At 50.8% G+C, this 16,136-nt stretch overlaps 2 protein-coding genes across 10 annotated transcripts in view; one reads left to right on the top strand and one right to left on the bottom strand.

Moving 5' to 3' along the window:
- CACNA1E (calcium voltage-gated channel subunit alpha1 E) overlaps positions 1 to 16,136 on the bottom strand; it is a 253,728-nt gene that overhangs the window by 217,197 nt on the left and 20,395 nt on the right. The window lies entirely within an intron of this gene.
- LOC101520399 (ATP-dependent RNA helicase DDX18-like) lies at positions 12,250 to 14,530 on the top strand. Its single transcript, XM_058668922.1, is given in 3 exon segments — positions 12,250 to 13,281; positions 13,284 to 14,199; positions 14,201 to 14,530. Coding segments are annotated over 3 exon segments (2,028 nt in total). The 5' UTR covers positions 12,250 to 12,305; the 3' UTR covers positions 14,337 to 14,530.

Here is a 16,136-nt window from a genome sequence, read left to right as displayed (position 1 = left end):
TCCCCCCTCGGCGTACTCACCCCAGAAGGAAGCAGGCCGCACCCAGGCATGTCCGGGCCCAGCCCGCCATGAGCCATGGGCACATGGCGGACTGGGTTCGGGATCCGAGCTAGACGTCCTCTCCCGCAGCCCTCGGCTCGCCTCTCCAAAATAATCTTTTAATACCATTTTCTACAGACTGTTGAAGGGCTGTTTTATAAACTAACTCACATGTTGGTTCAGTATCACACATCATCAATGCTGCTACAGCTTACTGCTGAAATCCTTCCACTCCAAAAGCATTTTATGATACAATTCTATAGGCCTGGGATTTCCCTTATCCCCTCCCCAATTCCCCCCCCCCATTGAGTTCCCCTATATCATTATTATAGTCTAATTCTGCATACATAATCATATGTCAATCATTGAGGGCATGGACAATGATAGAGAGTCCAGCATCCTATTGTCAAGATATAGTAAACTGTTTCATTGGGAGTCCATCTTTTTCTGGAAGTAGAGATGCATACTACATTGTATCCTCACATTTGGATATGATAGTCTCCATTACACAGTTACTGTACATCCCTTAAATGAAAAGCACAATACAAAATCAGCAACCGGGAGAAAAATAGAAATTTACAATACCATGAAGTTAAATTACATACTGCTAGATATGATAGTCTCCATTATACCATTACTATACATCCCCTTAAATGAAAAGCCACAAAACAAAACCAACAATGGTAAGAAAAAAAAGAAATTAACAATACCATGAAGTTAAATAACATGCAGCACATTTCTTATAGGCGGGATCTAGCTGGCAATGTCTTTCAGTTGCACCTACTGAGATAGCTGAGCTTAGCTCTGTCCTCCTGTTTCTGGTTCTCTACTTGTCTCATCTCCATTGTATCCTGTTTGCTCATCCTTTGCCTTCTCTTGGATAAACTGCATATGTTCTGTCTGCTGTCCATGGCCCTCTTATGTCTGTGAGTGCTTCAGGACTCACCACATCCCACCTCATGACGCACAACCTCAGGAGCACATGCTGTGTGAAGGTCCTCCAAGCACAAGGTTTTGCTGTCTCATCCCAGCCTTGACTGGAGGATGAGTCCACCCCACACTGTCACCACTCCCAGGAAGGCACTTCAGAAACTACATGGAAATTACATTTTAAAATCTGATGCATTTCCATGAACCTTCTGACAACTCCTCATGTGAATGATACATTTTCTCTTAGAGAAAACGAGTTTAAAGAGCTTCCTGCATCGACTGTAGGCCCAGCCCAAGGGTCTCCTGCAGCACCCCCAACAAGGTGATGGTGGCGTCCCTTCTGGATGATGAAAGCATCTCTAGTTCCCTTCACTTCCAAACACAGAGTCCCAGAGTTTCCATCCCAGTCCTCCCCACAGGTACTCTTTCTGACAGGAATATGCTGGGTCCTCTGGCTGGCTCTTCTGGTCCCAATGCAGCTTTTCCTGCCTGGCTACCTCTAAGATGTTCTCTTCTTCCAGAATGCCCTGGTGTACATGTCCAAGATGCTTGTGTTGAGCCCTAACCAAAGCTAGTGGCCTCAGTGGCCAATGTCTGTGGGTGATGAGCAGCTCTGAGAGGGGAACCCTCACCACTGGCTGTCCGCTTGCCACAGAGGACTGGGGGCCTAGGGGCACTGAGCCCTGTGCACTGTGAGAAAGGTGAGAGGAGGCATCCTCTGTAGCCAGACACAGATCCCAATGAACTTCTAATGTTTCTGTGTTACCACTTCTTGGCATTTATGACAAACAGAAGGACCTGCTCTGGCTATTGCTTCCTAGAAGGCTCCTGACCCACAGTTTGCATTCTTCAAATTGTGGACTTAAAACATGTATCAACTTAAATGTTCAGCTGTTTCTTCCCCCTCCTCCTCCCCCTCCTCTTCTTCTTCTCCCTCCTCCTCCTCTTCTTCCTCTTCCTTCTCTTTCTCATCTCCTTCCTCCCCCTCCTTCTTCTCTCTTGACGGATTTCAATTATGTGAGGGCTCTTGAAAATGTTAATGGAAATCTATGATATGAAAAAAACACGCATGGATCTCAGAAGTTTTGTGCACCAAATGAACCTATCCTTTAATTCCATGTCAAGAAACATTTGAGATGCTTTTGCACATTAGGCCAACTGAAAGTGTTCTGCAGTTTAATAAAGCTCCGTTCTTTTTAGGGCTCTTTTTGCTGAGTTTCATTTTGGGTATTTTCAATAACTATCACTTAAAGTTCACCACACTTTCCTTCTGTAAAGTCTAGGCTGTGTGCACTATGTTTTCATGTCACACACTGTGGTTTTTATTATTAGAAGCTGGACTTGGCCTTTTTGTAGCCTCCACATCCCTGGCTGACTTTCTGAACACACTTACATATTAGAACCACAGATTGCAACATCTATGTCAGTCTGTGATCTCCTTAGCATGTGTTCTATTGCCCAGGTTATTTACATACCTGGTAATTTTTGACTAAATGGTAGATACTATGTCCTCCACTTCACTGGATACTGAAAAAACTTCCCCTCAAATATTTACAAGCTTTGTATGCAATTACTCAAAATAATGTCATCCTTTGCATCCTGCTTGTCTGATCCAGAGATCACTACTCCCTACAACTACAGCCTACTGAGCTCCTGCAAGTCCTGAGGCCCTGTGAGTGGCCCTGTGTAGCAGCCAGACTCTGGCCCTCCCCCTGTTGCATATACTCATCAGCTACCAGCTTGGCACTCACAAGGGGCCCTGCTCAGACACCAGCATTCTCTCTGTGCCGCTCTCACCTCCCTGAAGCTCTGTTCTGTATACTTTCATTGGTATCCCAGACTCCCAGCCTTTTTTCCTCAAGTCAAAAGTCTGTTGGTCCCCACCTGAGTTTCTATTCTCTGCAGTACATTCTGGGCACAGAACTCAACTCCACATACTCTCACCTCTGAAACGGCAAGCTTTTTGTGCCCCATGTCCAGATTTTGACCAATGCTGTTCCAGATCTGTTGTCTGACTTTTGGTTGCTTCAAGTGGACAGTTCCATGGTCTTTTTAATCCATCCTGGCCAAGAGCAAATCTGTCCTTATTTTTATGACCACATGATAAGCATCATGTAAACAGAGCACGATCAGCCCAAGATCCTAGAGTGGCCCTAACACCAACAAGATCATTAGAGTGGCCTTAACTGCATCAAAAATGCACCGAGTTCTGTCTCTCAGTGATGCCCATTTCTGTGAACATCAACATAGATTAGAAGTGACTCAAGTGAAAAGGACAAAATCACATTCCTTTTACTCATGTGGATGGGTGCCAACACCTCTGGACATGTTGCTGGAACTCAGCAGATGCAGAGGAACTGGATGTGGGAGCCATACTGCCCCACCCTGGCCTGAACAGTGACTCAACATCCCCTGGCGTGCATTTCCTTGCATCAGCAGCATCATCCCCAGGGGTGCAATATGCAATACATACAGTGACCCTGTGCAGTGTCTGCTACTGATTCAACTTACACAATCTCCTTACTTTCAGTTTCTCCAGTGGCACTTCAGAAGATGCTTCCTAAACCAGGATCTCACCCTCTCACAGCCATACACCCCACCGGCCCGCCTAACCCAGCCCTCGTGTTGAAGTTCATTTCACCACTGCAACTGCTACATGAACTCGGGCCCTGGGACTACCTAAACACCTTTCTGTTATTCATGGTCCCACAACTGCCTCCACTTGGGGTTCCAGCCATGTCCTCAACCCACCTCCCCTGTGAAGTCTGCCCTGTTTATTGTAAAGATTCAACCCCCATGTCCACTCCAATCCCCGAACCTTGGTCCACGATTTTCAGAGGACTCCTGCTGACACCCTTTATTTGCACAATTTTCAGACTGGCATGCCCAAAAAGCAAACATCTACCCGGTGACCTGAGAATAACTGTGACTCAGGCACCATACCATGAATTCCTCTTGCTTGGGAATAGCGCAGTTCCTCCTTGTCAAAACAGTGGGGAAATGTAGCTCCAAGCAGCCACGTCATCCCTGGCAGCCTTGAGAGCATCCACCCTCTTGGGCCTTTCTCACCCACTCAGGCTTATGGGGTTCCCTACGCCAAGGGTCAGACATCCCATCCAACCAGAGGACACTGCAGAGCCTTGATGTCCCTGGCCTGGGACATGGGGGCAGTGCCCATCCTGCTATCCTGACAGCAAGTGAGACAGCAGCCAGACTGAGGAGTACTCCCTACCCTCTCTAGCCCAAGCTACCAGGCTGGCAACAAAGAAAGTCCAAATTAAATCCAGTGTCAGCAACAGGCCCTCTATGGCTTTGTCTCCTGGGGACAGTGGGAGGATGAGAGGAGACCCAGCAGTTCATCACAGCTCCACATCCCCATCCTTGCCTTTTCCTCCTCTTTGCCAGAGGAGAGCTCTAGGAAAATTTCTTTTAAAGGATAAAAAGCATCCACATGGATGGGATAGCTCATGTCCCTGTCCCCACCATCCCAGGCCCTTTCCTGTTCTGCTCACTAAGTGACCATTCACGAAGAGTCTTGCCATGAGACTCTGAATGAGCAAATGTAGTTTCAGTATTTAGCCACCAGGAAGGCATCAGAGAAGAGGGCGTACTGCGTGGCTGGCCTGGGCAGTTTCAGACTTGGGCCCCACAAGGGTGTCACACTTCAGGCTGGCAACGCTGAGGGGGCCCCCACTTCTGTGGCTGAGGTAGTCGCTTGTGGGACAGCTCCATGATGTGACATCCTGAGTTTCAAGGACTCTAGGTGCCCTGTCATTGTGTGAGTATGGACACCTTCTCACAGGGATCCTGTCTGGTAGTCAAAGCAACGGCTTCTCCCACTAATGAAAGAGCCATGAGGCAGACTTGGGAGAGTGCCAGGTAATCTCTTGCCTCCACCCCCACGCTGCATTCTGTGTAAGGCTTGAATTCGTGGAAATTTCCAAGCTAGAAATACCCTGGAGCCAATCATTGCAATAGGTTGACTCGACCATCCCCAGATCACTGGGACAGGCTGCCACGTGACCATCCCTGCCTCACTGGAACAGTCTGTTGTGACACCATCCCCGGCTCACTGGGACAGGCTGCTGTGTCACCATCCTCAGCCCATTGGGACAGGCTTCCATGTCACCATCCTGGCTCACTGGAACAGTCTGCCGTGTCACCATCCCTGCCTCACTGGAACAGTCTGCCGTGTCACCATCCCCGGCTCACTGGGACAGGCTGCCGTGTCACCATCCTCAGCCCACTGGGACAGGCTGCCGTGTCACCATCCTCAGCCCACTGTGATGAGAGTCATCCCTAGCACACAGACAAGTCAGAGCTGTCCCAGCTGAAACTGTCAGGGTCTCTTAAGACCAAAGATCCTACTCTTCCCTACCACATGTACCAGGATTTCTTGCCTTGACTACTCACTATTGACACAGACCTGAGAGTAGCTGCGGCAGAATCCATCGCACCCTTAGTGTGCTGCTCCTCATGACCTCCAGGAGAGATCCCTAAAGCCTGCTCTAGTGGTGGGACTTTTCAATCCAACCCCAAATGCTCCCAGCTCATCAATCAATATCTCACTGATAGTTTCTTCCTCTTTCCTGGAACATTAGAAACAGCTTCTGTGTGAATGAAAACCATAAACAACTTCTGAGAGAAGGGGGCTTTCTCAACACAATTTTCATGACATGAGCTTTGTGGCAACTTGCAGGCCCCATCACCATCTGCTATCTTCCCACCTCACCAACAGCAGGAGGAGTTATCAGAGGAGGTAAAGCAGCCCTCGTGCAAGCGCCTGGCCTGTGACTCACCACAGACAGGCTCCTCTCACCTGGGCTGAAGTCCTCATCTTCTTTTTTTTTTTTTAAGATTTATTCATTTTATTACAAAGTCAGATATACAGAGGAGGAGAGACAGAGAGGAAGATCTTCCGTCCGATGATTCACTTCTCAAGTGAGCGCAACAGCCGGTGCACACCGATCTGAAGCCGGGAACCAGGAACCTCTTCCGGGTCTCCCACGTGGGTGCAGGGTCCCAAAGCTTTGGGCCGTCCTCGACTGCTTTCCCAGGCCACAAGCAGGGAGCTGGATGGGAAGTGGAGCTGCCGGGAACAGCCTCTTCTTGATTTTCAGGTGCTAAATCTCCAATTCCGATTCTTTGATAACTTTTTGGAAACCCTTTCAACAATGAGATTTTATCACAGGTTGTCTGTGGAAGCAGTTTTCATTTATCACCAATTATAAATAAATACCTTCTTCCAGTTATTCTGGGAAATCTGGGATACTTTTTCCTTTTGCCAGGAACTTCACGGACAATCAATCACAACACAGGTGAGGCTGTTCTGCTGACAAAAAAAATGGCACCGTTTTCAGGGAGACAGGGCTAGGCACTAAGAAGGCAGTAGATTTCTCTCAGTCCTGGAAGATACTTGCATTTTTGCACTCAAAAATGACTAAAATATAAAACCTATTTGCCATATCTTAATCCTTAAGAACTGATCTTTTAGGATATTCTCTGGGGCTTTATTTTCTAACAAAAGCATAAACATAATTACTAACCTGATCAAATTCATCTGGAAAGCTTCAAGCTTTGATTTATTTGTCATTCATCTCTTCCCCAAATGCAAACTCTGTACCCTTCTGAAGAGACAACAAGAGCTCCCTGCATATCCTAAAAGATCCATGTCACAACAGAAAGAAATGTCCAGTGGGTCCTGGAACACATGGAGGGAAACTTCCCGGGGTCTCCCACAGGAAAAGGCATTTGAATGGGAAAGGAAGAAGTGCCACTAGTCCAGGGGTCTCCCTCAGGCTACTTTGGAGCAACCATCCAGCCAGAGGTTCTGACAACCCTTACATGGACCCTCATGAGCACAGGCCCATCAAGTGGACCATTGTCAAGATGGACAGTGAGAAGTGAGGTGACCCTGAAACAGAAGTCCAGGACTAACCCTGTGACAAACTCAAAAGCAACAATTCAGATACCAGCGATAGACTGCCATCTTCAGCACACACAGGATCACACAACAGACCAGCAATTATTGGCAGGTAGCACCTGCTGTTATGGGAAGTGGAGATAAAACAGGAACATGGGCCCCAAGGGCCCTCAGAGGCAGCAGTGATTGTCGCCAGTGCAGCATCCGCAGGCTCAGGGAATGGCAGAGGCCTTCCTGTCCAATCTGACTCAGAGAAGCGAAGCAAACTGTCAGGCCACACAGCAAGAGGCACATCTGAGCTCCATGCCTTAGTCCTGCACTGTACAAGGACTCCTTGGCTGCAGCTCCAGTAGAACCCTGCAAATGTGGTCACAGCTCTGCTAGCTGCTGGCTCACTGCAAGAGCCCCAACACAGCAGTGACAGGAGCATTTCAGCCCCCAGAGCTGTAAGCAAAGTGCATCAGCCTGACGTGTCCTGATCGACCTTCCCTTGACACTCAGCCCTGTGTGACCTCTGAGCCAGGGAGTCCAACCTACGGACCACAGCCCTCAGTGCCTAACCACAGATACCCAGGTAGCAGAGCCCTCACGGTGGGGCGGGGCTGCACTGTAGCAGCACCAACACAGCAGGTGCTGGGCAGAGGATATCCAATGAGAACCATGTCACTGGTGGCCTTGCTCTCTGGGCCCCAACCACAGGTATATTTTCTGCTAACTCAACGCAGATACATCCTCTAACTTCCAGGGGTTGCCCCTCCACTGCTCCAGGGCAGGAAATAAAGTTACCCCTTGCTCATCTAGGGAGAACAACAAATGAGGCTGAGAGGTGGTTCCCCTCCTCCAACCCTGTTTCCATCATCAGCCCCTTTCCTGACGGTGAATCCAGAGACCTCCAAGTCTGGGATGGCACACAGAAACCTGCCTCACTCACTCATGGGTAACAAGCCCCTGTGCACACTCCCCTGCTGGTCTGCCTGAAGCCCCTATCCGCTTCAGGGAAAGGAGCCAAAGGACAGCACCCTGGAGCAGGCCCACCATTTCCAAGATGGATTCCTCATGATGGACCTTAGTCACCCTTGGCAAGCCCTATCCATCCCTGCTACTGTCCAGCATAGCCCCCAAGGTCCTCCCTGCTGCAGTACTAGTGCTGGCTCTCTGTCCCCAGTCCATTCCTCCTCCTGGTGACTCTGGGAGCAGCAGCTGCACCCAGTCCCAACCTTGAGCTCTGTCTCACCCCATGTGCCCTAACACTCTGGGAACAGACCCTAAAACAAACAGGTGATTCTGTCTCCAGCAGGGGCTTCAGAGGCTGCTATGCCCCTGGGGCTTCGAGGTGTGTGAGGCTGAGGTGCAGTGGGATGTGAGTTCCCTGTCAGCTTCCCTGCCTCTCTTGGGAACCTGCAGTGGGGCTCCTGAGAGGGTGGCCCTCCTCCCCCAGGGTGAAGGTGCAACTGGGCACTGTGGGCCTGAGGAGCCTGTCCATCACTTGCTCCATGCTCAGTCTTTCTGGGATGCACCTCCCTGGATGGTGCCATCTTCATTCGTGACTCCCCTAAGCCTTACTCCACAGGGTCAGTCAGGACATCCAGGAGTCAAACCTTCTACACCATACAGCCTTCCTCAAGGGTCCAGCATCACCCCATCTGTCACCAGTTAGACCCCACCAGGATCCTACAAGATGGGGAGGCAAACTGCCAGCCTCTACAGTGCCTGCATGGTACCTGAGGCTGGTGACTGCCACAGAGGCCAGAACAGCAGTTGGGCAAACTGCTTCCCACAGTGAGAATGTGATGCAGCCACCCACAGGAGACCCCAGACGACCTGCTTGGAGGGCACAAGAGGCATTAGCCTTGGGGGAAGAGTCAGCAGCAAACAGGCTGTGGGCTGGGACTGGAACAGGGACCGCTGCCTCTGGCTCCTGCAGAAAAAGGACCAGAACGTAGTGGAGAAGCCAAGATGGGGGATTAGGATCCACACAATGCCCTCTGAATGCCAGTGGCTCCTAGGGGTCCCAGGAAGAGGCGATGTCAGCTCCACTTCAGAGACACAAGAACAGCCCAGAGAGTGAGCACAGGAGCATTTACTGCCTGACCTGGCACTGCCGAGCAGCAAACGCCTGAAGACACCACCAGGCATTAACTCTGCAGGTACAGCTCAAAAAGCAACTACATCCCAACTCACAAATGTGGAGACTGAGGCCTCTCCAGTCACCTGTCAGCATGGCTGGCAGAGCAGGCCAAGGCAAAGGTGGCTGCTGCCTCACCCATGTTCTCAGATCACGCGCTGCACTTTGCACATACATGTCTGTGTCTCTCTCTTGTCCAGACCCTGAGCCCTGCAGCTCATGGACAGTGCCATGGTTAACTGCACCATGGCCAGGTTCCACAAATACCTGCTTGGTGAACTAACCAAGCCAGGCATGTACTGAACAGATAGGGATTCCTTGGTGACTGGACACCCCCAAACCTTGCACATCCAATGCTGCAATGTCCCTAAAACTCCTGTTGGTCCCACAGCTGCTTTCTGAGGGGCTGGTAAAGTGACAAAAGTAGGAAATGCCACAGGGAGGAGTGTGGCTGGCATCTGAGGGAAAAACATGCGGGAAAATGTCATGGGACATTGTGTCACCCGTGTCCTTCCAGGGACAGCAGTTCACAGAAGCTTGTGTGACATGGATGTGAAGAACCAGCTGTTGGAAATACATTGAATTTAACACACATCCCTCTCACCAACACCCTCCCCCAACACAACATCCTCCTCCAGCACATCCAGAAAGGCAAATTTTCCCAGAAACCTCCAGAGGGACACCCCTCTTGGTTGCTGCTCTCTCTAACATCTAAAATAAGCATCTTCTGCAACCTGGTAAGACTAGGCGTTGGGTAAGAGTTCAGCAAATACCATTTAACGCGCTCTTATAGACAGGGTGCAGCCACCACAAACCACACAACCACGTCTCTAGCAAACAGAGCTGAGTGTGCAGCTGGTAGCAGCTGGTACATGGAAAAGAAAAATTATTACAAGATCCTGCTATCTCCAGAAATAGCCCCTGACCAAGACCAGGAGGTCTGGGAAGACAGCACCTGCTTCAAACCTGGGAAAGGCTATGACCGGATAGGTCACCTATCAAATGGACACAGCTCTGGTCACTGCAGCAAAGAGGATGCTTCCCTACAGGGGCATCAGGTCTGCGCCAAAGGCCAGCAGCCCCTTTTGTCCTGAAGAAACCCCAAGGACTCTCACCCCTGACCTGGGAACACCGACATGCCTCCCACAAATAGTACTAAGACGCCCACCAGCAAACCCGGAATGCCAGGGAGGATCCTCCCTTCCTGCCACTCAGAACGGGGAGCAGGGACAGCTTCAATGACAGCATCAGAAGGCTGGGAGAGTGATCCCCAGGGCAGGCACCAGGCTTCCTGGGGTCTGAGGACTCAAGTTGCCTGATTGCAAGTGGTGATCTACACAGCTGTGAGGTCCAGGGAGAGCCAGATGCCATTTTGGTCTTCATTGCAGAAGTGATGAGAACGCATTCACCAAAGGAGGGAAGAGAAACTATGTGTCAGCAAAACACAGGAAGTTACCTTAGGTCTTGCCATCATGGACCTCTTCGACACATGAAAAATCCTGTCTACACAGCCTTTCCACGAAACACCTGACACACAGGAAGTCCCGTCTACACAGCCTCTCCATGGAAAACCTGACCCTGCAATCTGTTCCTCTGGTTCTCACCACCTGCTGCTACAGCTTAGCTCACACTGAATTCCTGGAAGCAACCTGCATCTCAAGGTGAGGAAGAAATGATGACGGGATTAGGGTCCTAAATCTGCACCCTCTGCAAAATGTGAGTCTAGAGCTGGGCTCGAGGGGCAGCTTTGTCCCTAAAGACACTGAAGCAAGGCAATGATCAGGTTCCTTGGCACCAGGCCACAACAAGCCACTGAGGTCACTTCCAGGATCAGGGCAGGCCCCTCTCCAACAGCAGGCAGGATGCAGACTTTTGAGCTACAAGACACAGATGCTTGTGGGAGGGTGGCGGGTAGTGTCAGGTACCAGCAATCACTCTCCCAGGCCTGCATTGTACCCCTCTGGCTGATCCTCTCTGCTCCCTGGGTTATATTTAGAACCTATCCCATGAGCCCTATTATTTCGTCCCCAGAGCTAAGAACAAAAAGAAAGCCCCCGCCAGGTCTAGGTGGAAGGCACACTGAGGAAGCTCTCAGCCATGGTGGCAGCAGGAGCCTCCAAGTGTAATCAGCATGGCCTGGAGCAGCCCTCACTCTTCAACACCCCTGCATGGCTTCTGCACAAGAGCTGGGGACAGACCAGTTTCTCTGGGCTTCAGCCTGAGGCCCGAGCACCCACAGAGCAGAGCCAGCTCCTCTGCAAAGGCAGGGCTGCATATGCCCACATTCCAAGACAGCAGGCTCAGCCAGAGGTTCCCAGTCCACCTCACAGGAAATGCCCACAGTCCTTCAGCATCCATACCAATGCCCACACCAGAGTTCCTGAAAAGGGGGCGGGTGGGGCAGGGTGGACGGGGCAGCAGGGTCTGGCTGAAGGAGAGCTGGATGTGGAACAGCACACATTGTATAACCAGACAAAGCAGCCCACCTCACTTCCTTGGCAGACAGCACAACAGTAGTAACCTCACCTGGGAGCCAGGCTGTGAACTTGTAGAGAAGCCACCTTTGGAGTTCAGGAAGATAGAGAATGAAAATCCAACACATGGACATGGACCATGGCCACAATGGATGCCTCCAAGGCTTTGCCTCAGGTTTCAGAGGCACTGCCCAGGTTCTGATGGCCACTTGGGAGGGCCCTCTCTCCAGTGGATTTCATGTCAGAGACAGCCCTGAGTGCAGAATCCTCCTCTCACTGGACATTAGCCCCATACCATCATCATGGAGGTGACTATCTGGTCCACACGGCCAGCTCACGTAACATTCAACCACTACCACCATCCCTGTAGAATCACTTGGGGCCAAAATTCAAGTCCAGGCAGTCAGCTGTGGTCACATCCAGTGAGGCTGCAGTCCATCTGCCCGTGCTCTGTGTGCAGGAGCTCCTACAGCAGGGCTGAACAGGCTCTTTCTGGGCTTAGGCCATCATCAACCACTATACACACCTGGACATGGCCAGCGCTCCTGCTCTCACTGCTTAGAAAGTTGACCCAAGAAGGTGCCTATCAGATGGGATGGCCAAGAAAATTGCTCCCTGGCCTGGGCAGAATCCATCTTCCTATCTCTCCTTGCCACAAGTGAGCTCCACAAGCCTCCTCTAGGAGAAGGTCGTTGTGTGCACTGGGGACACATAGCCAGACCACATCTAGAACTTTCTGACTCAAGAAGACAGCACAGAGCTGCGCACGTGCGACGGGAAGGAAGTCGCGCCAGGCGGCCGAGACCCCGGCAACATGTCTCACCTGCCGATGAAGCTGCTGCGGAGGAAGATCGAGAAGCGCAACTTCAAGCTGCGGCAGCGGAACCTCAAGCTGCAGGCCAGGGCCTCGGATGTGAACCTGTCAGAGGATCAGAATGGAGACGTGCCTGAAGAGGCCGTGGCCCAGGGGAAAGCCAAGAAGGCCCGAAAACGTTCCATGAGTGCCGGCTTGTCGGAGGCGCAAAATGGAGCCATGACTGAAGACGTGGTGGAAAAGATCAAAGTTAAACAATTCCCCCAGAAACCCGCAGCACTAACCAACGGAGAAATGGCAGCAGAGTCGCCCAGTCCCGAATCGAATAAGATAAAGAAGAAATGTGCCACACCAACCAATGGCGAAGCGGCAACAGAGTTGCCCAATCCCGAATCAAGGAAGAAGAAAAAGAAGAAAAAGAGAAAGCTGGCGAATGATGCTGGGCCTGATGCAAAAAAAGCAAAAGTTGAAGGCAGCGACACCGAGGCCCCTAAAGAAACGGAATCCAGTGTGGCGGCGGCAGACAACAAGGAGGACAGTGAAGTCCCCAGCCTGCCCCTGGGACTGACAGGAGCTTTTGAGGATACTTCCTTTGAATCTTTAAGTAATCTCGTCAATGAAAACACTCTGAAGGCAATAAAAGAAATGGGCTTCACAAACATGACTGAAATTCAACATAAAAGTGTCAGACCCCTTCTGGAAGGCAGAGATCTTCTAGCAGCTGCAAAGACAGGGAGCGGCAAAACCCTGGCATTTCTCATCCCTGCGGTTGAACTGACTGTGAAGTTAAAGTTCATGCCCAGGAACGGAACAGGAGTCCTGATTCTGTCCCCGACTAGAGAGCTGGCCATGCAGACATTTGGGGTTCTGAAGGAGCTGATGACCCACCATGTGCACACGTACGGCCTGATAATGGGGGGCAGCAACAGGTCGGCCGAAGCACAGAAACTTGCCAACGGGATCAACATCATTGTGGCCACCCTGGCCGGCTGCTGGACCACATGCAGAACACCCCAGGGTTTATGTATAAGAACCTGCAGTGTTTGGTGATTGATGAGGCTGATCGCATCCTGGATGTTGGATTTGAAGAGGAATTGAAGCAAATTATTAAACTTTTGCCAACCCGCAGGCAGACCATGCTCTTCTCTGCCACACAAACTCGGAAAGTGGAGGACCTGGCGAGGATTTCTCTGAAGAAGGAGCAGTTGTACGTCGGTGTCGATGACGACAAAGCCAACGCCACGGTGGACGGCCTCGAGCAGGGATATGTTGTTTGTCCCTCAGAAAAGAGATTCCTACTGCTCTTCACATTCCTTAAGAAGAACCGAAAGAAGAAACTCATGGTCTTCTTCTCCTCCTGCATGTCCGTGAAATACCACTACGAGCTGCTGAACTACATCGACCTGCCCGTGCTGGCCATCCACGGAAAGCAGAAGCAGAACAAGCGGACAACCACGTTCTTCCAGTTCTGCAACGCAGACTCGGGGATATTGCTGTGTACAGATGTGGCCGCAAGGGGGCTGGATATTCCTGAAGTGGACTGGATTGTCCAGTACAACCCTCCGGATGACCCTAAGGAATATATTCACTGTGTAGGTAGAACAGCCCGGGGTCTGAACGGACGAGGGCACGCTCTGCTCATTTTGCGTCCAGAAGAACTGGGTTTCCTTCGTTACTTAAAGCAATCCAAGGTTCCATTAAGTGAATTCGACTTCTCCTGGTCTAAAATCTCCAACATTCAGTCTCAGCTTGAGAAACTGATCGAGAAGAATTACTTCCTTCACAAGTCAGCCCAGGAAGCCTATAAATCATACATACGCGCTTATGATTCCCATTCTCTGAAGCAGATCTTCAATGTCAATAACTTAAATTTGCCTCAGGTGGCACTGTCTTTACAGCAATGATGGCAAGGTTCGAAAGAGAGGAGGCGGCGGGGGATTTGGCTACCAGAAAACCAAGAAGGTTGAGAAATCCATCATCTTCAAGCACATCAGCAAGAAGCCGTCCAACCGCAGGCAGTTCTCTCACTGAAGGTGCCCCTCCACTCAGTCACTGTCCCGGAATCGGTGTTTAATTCTAGCCAAGGAATCTTTATAGCCTTTACAATTGAACTCAACCAGTGAGTGCTCAGGTTGCAACAGTGGACGCTGTAATTTCCAGCAAGGGTCTATTTTTAAGATTTTGTAGAATATAAAACAGACTTTGATCTTTCTTGATAGCCAAAAAAAAAAAAAAAAGACAGCACAAAGGAGCCTCTTGATGAGGTGACCATCCAGACCAACAAGCAAGCCCTCAGTAACTTCTGGAAGGGGTATCTTAGCCAAGCCAACCCCAAGTACAGGGTATAGTCAGTGTCCTGCCTGAGGCACCCCACTTTCTCTCTCCCCACCCCAGCCTCCCAACTGAGCCCAGTCCTCAGATGCTCAGAGTCAGGGTCCCTGCCCCCGGGTCTGGTGGCAGGTGTGCTGACCTCATTCAATATTCCTTTGTTTCCTTCTAACAATAGGCAGAGTAGGCAGCGGAGGGAGACCAATGTGCTAATTATTCAGATGCATTCTTACTGCGCCTCAGCAACAAATCTCTGGAAAGAGTGTGCAATCAAGAAGCTGTGCAGGCTCCCTGAAAGGACAAGGAAGCACAAGCCCTTCCTTCCCTCACCTGATCCTGAGCTTCCTTCTGTGGTTACTGAGGACCAGGAGTCACAATCAGCCTCAGTCACAGCCCTGTACCCATGGAGAAACACGAAACTGACACAACCAAAGGCCCACCCACCACAAACATTTCACTCTTCTGTCCTGCCAGTGATCTCAGCTTCCTAGGAGTGGTAGGCTAACCACCCACTCATGGCAGGGTTCTGAGGCAGCCCCTGTACACTCCAGGTGCTGTGCCTAGACTCCCTCCCAGACCAGCCCTGCTCCTCACCACCACGTCTCCTCCCTTTACAGTCTGGATGGAAGGGCATGGGCTCTGGGGCCTGGGGAAGTTCCCTCCAGGGCAGAATAGAAGCAGGTAGATGAGGGCTCTTGAGCTGGAGACACAATCCAGGTCACAGACTGGGCCTGAATGCAATCCCAGGGCAAAGGGAGGGAGAGCTCACAGAGAGAGGGAGGGATCCTGCATCCTGAGAGGCAGAGTCCACGGGGAAGACAGGAAGAGACACCACTGAGGGCCTCCTCAGGGTGCTGGCTCTGCTATGATCTGGATTTCAGAAACCAGAACTGTCACAAATAACTGCTGCTCCAACCAGAGTCCACAGTCATCTGTCTCTGCTGCCATGGGAGACCAACCAGTGTCCATTTCATCCCCACCATGTTTCTGCCTCAGACAATGCAATGGTGACCCTGCCCACCCTGCAATCTGAGCATGCCCAGTGGCTGTGGGAGGCTGTGGTGCCATCTGGGTCTACCCCTCAAAGACTCCTTCCCAGGTCTCCTGCAAGTTACCCCACAGAGCCCCTACCCATGAGCCAAGAGGCCCCTTAGCCTCCTCTTGCCTGTTTTCCTTGCAGAAGCTCCACCTTTCACAATTATCACATGTATGTGCCGGCTTGCTCATTTTTTTTAAAGATTCCTTTTTCTTGGAAAGATTGACAAAGAGAAGGAGAGACAGAGAGATTCTCCATCTGCTGTTTCACTCCCCAAATGGCTGCAAAGACCAGAATTCACCTGATATGAAGCCAGAAGTGGGGAGCTTGTTTCAGGTCTCCCAGGTGGGTGCAGGGTCCCAAGACATTGGGCTATCTTCTGCTGCTTTCCCACACCTTAAGCAGGCAGCTGCACGAGAAGTGGAAACAGCACTCATACAGGATCTCAGCACTTCCATGGTAAGAAT

This window comes from Ochotona princeps, chromosome 10, assembly GCF_030435755.1.
Source record: "Ochotona princeps isolate mOchPri1 chromosome 10, mOchPri1.hap1, whole genome shotgun sequence".
Taxonomy (NCBI): Eukaryota; Metazoa; Chordata; class Mammalia; order Lagomorpha; family Ochotonidae; genus Ochotona; species Ochotona princeps.
Note: the sequence above shows the minus strand (reverse complement) of the source record. Positions and strands in the feature narration are given on the sequence as shown.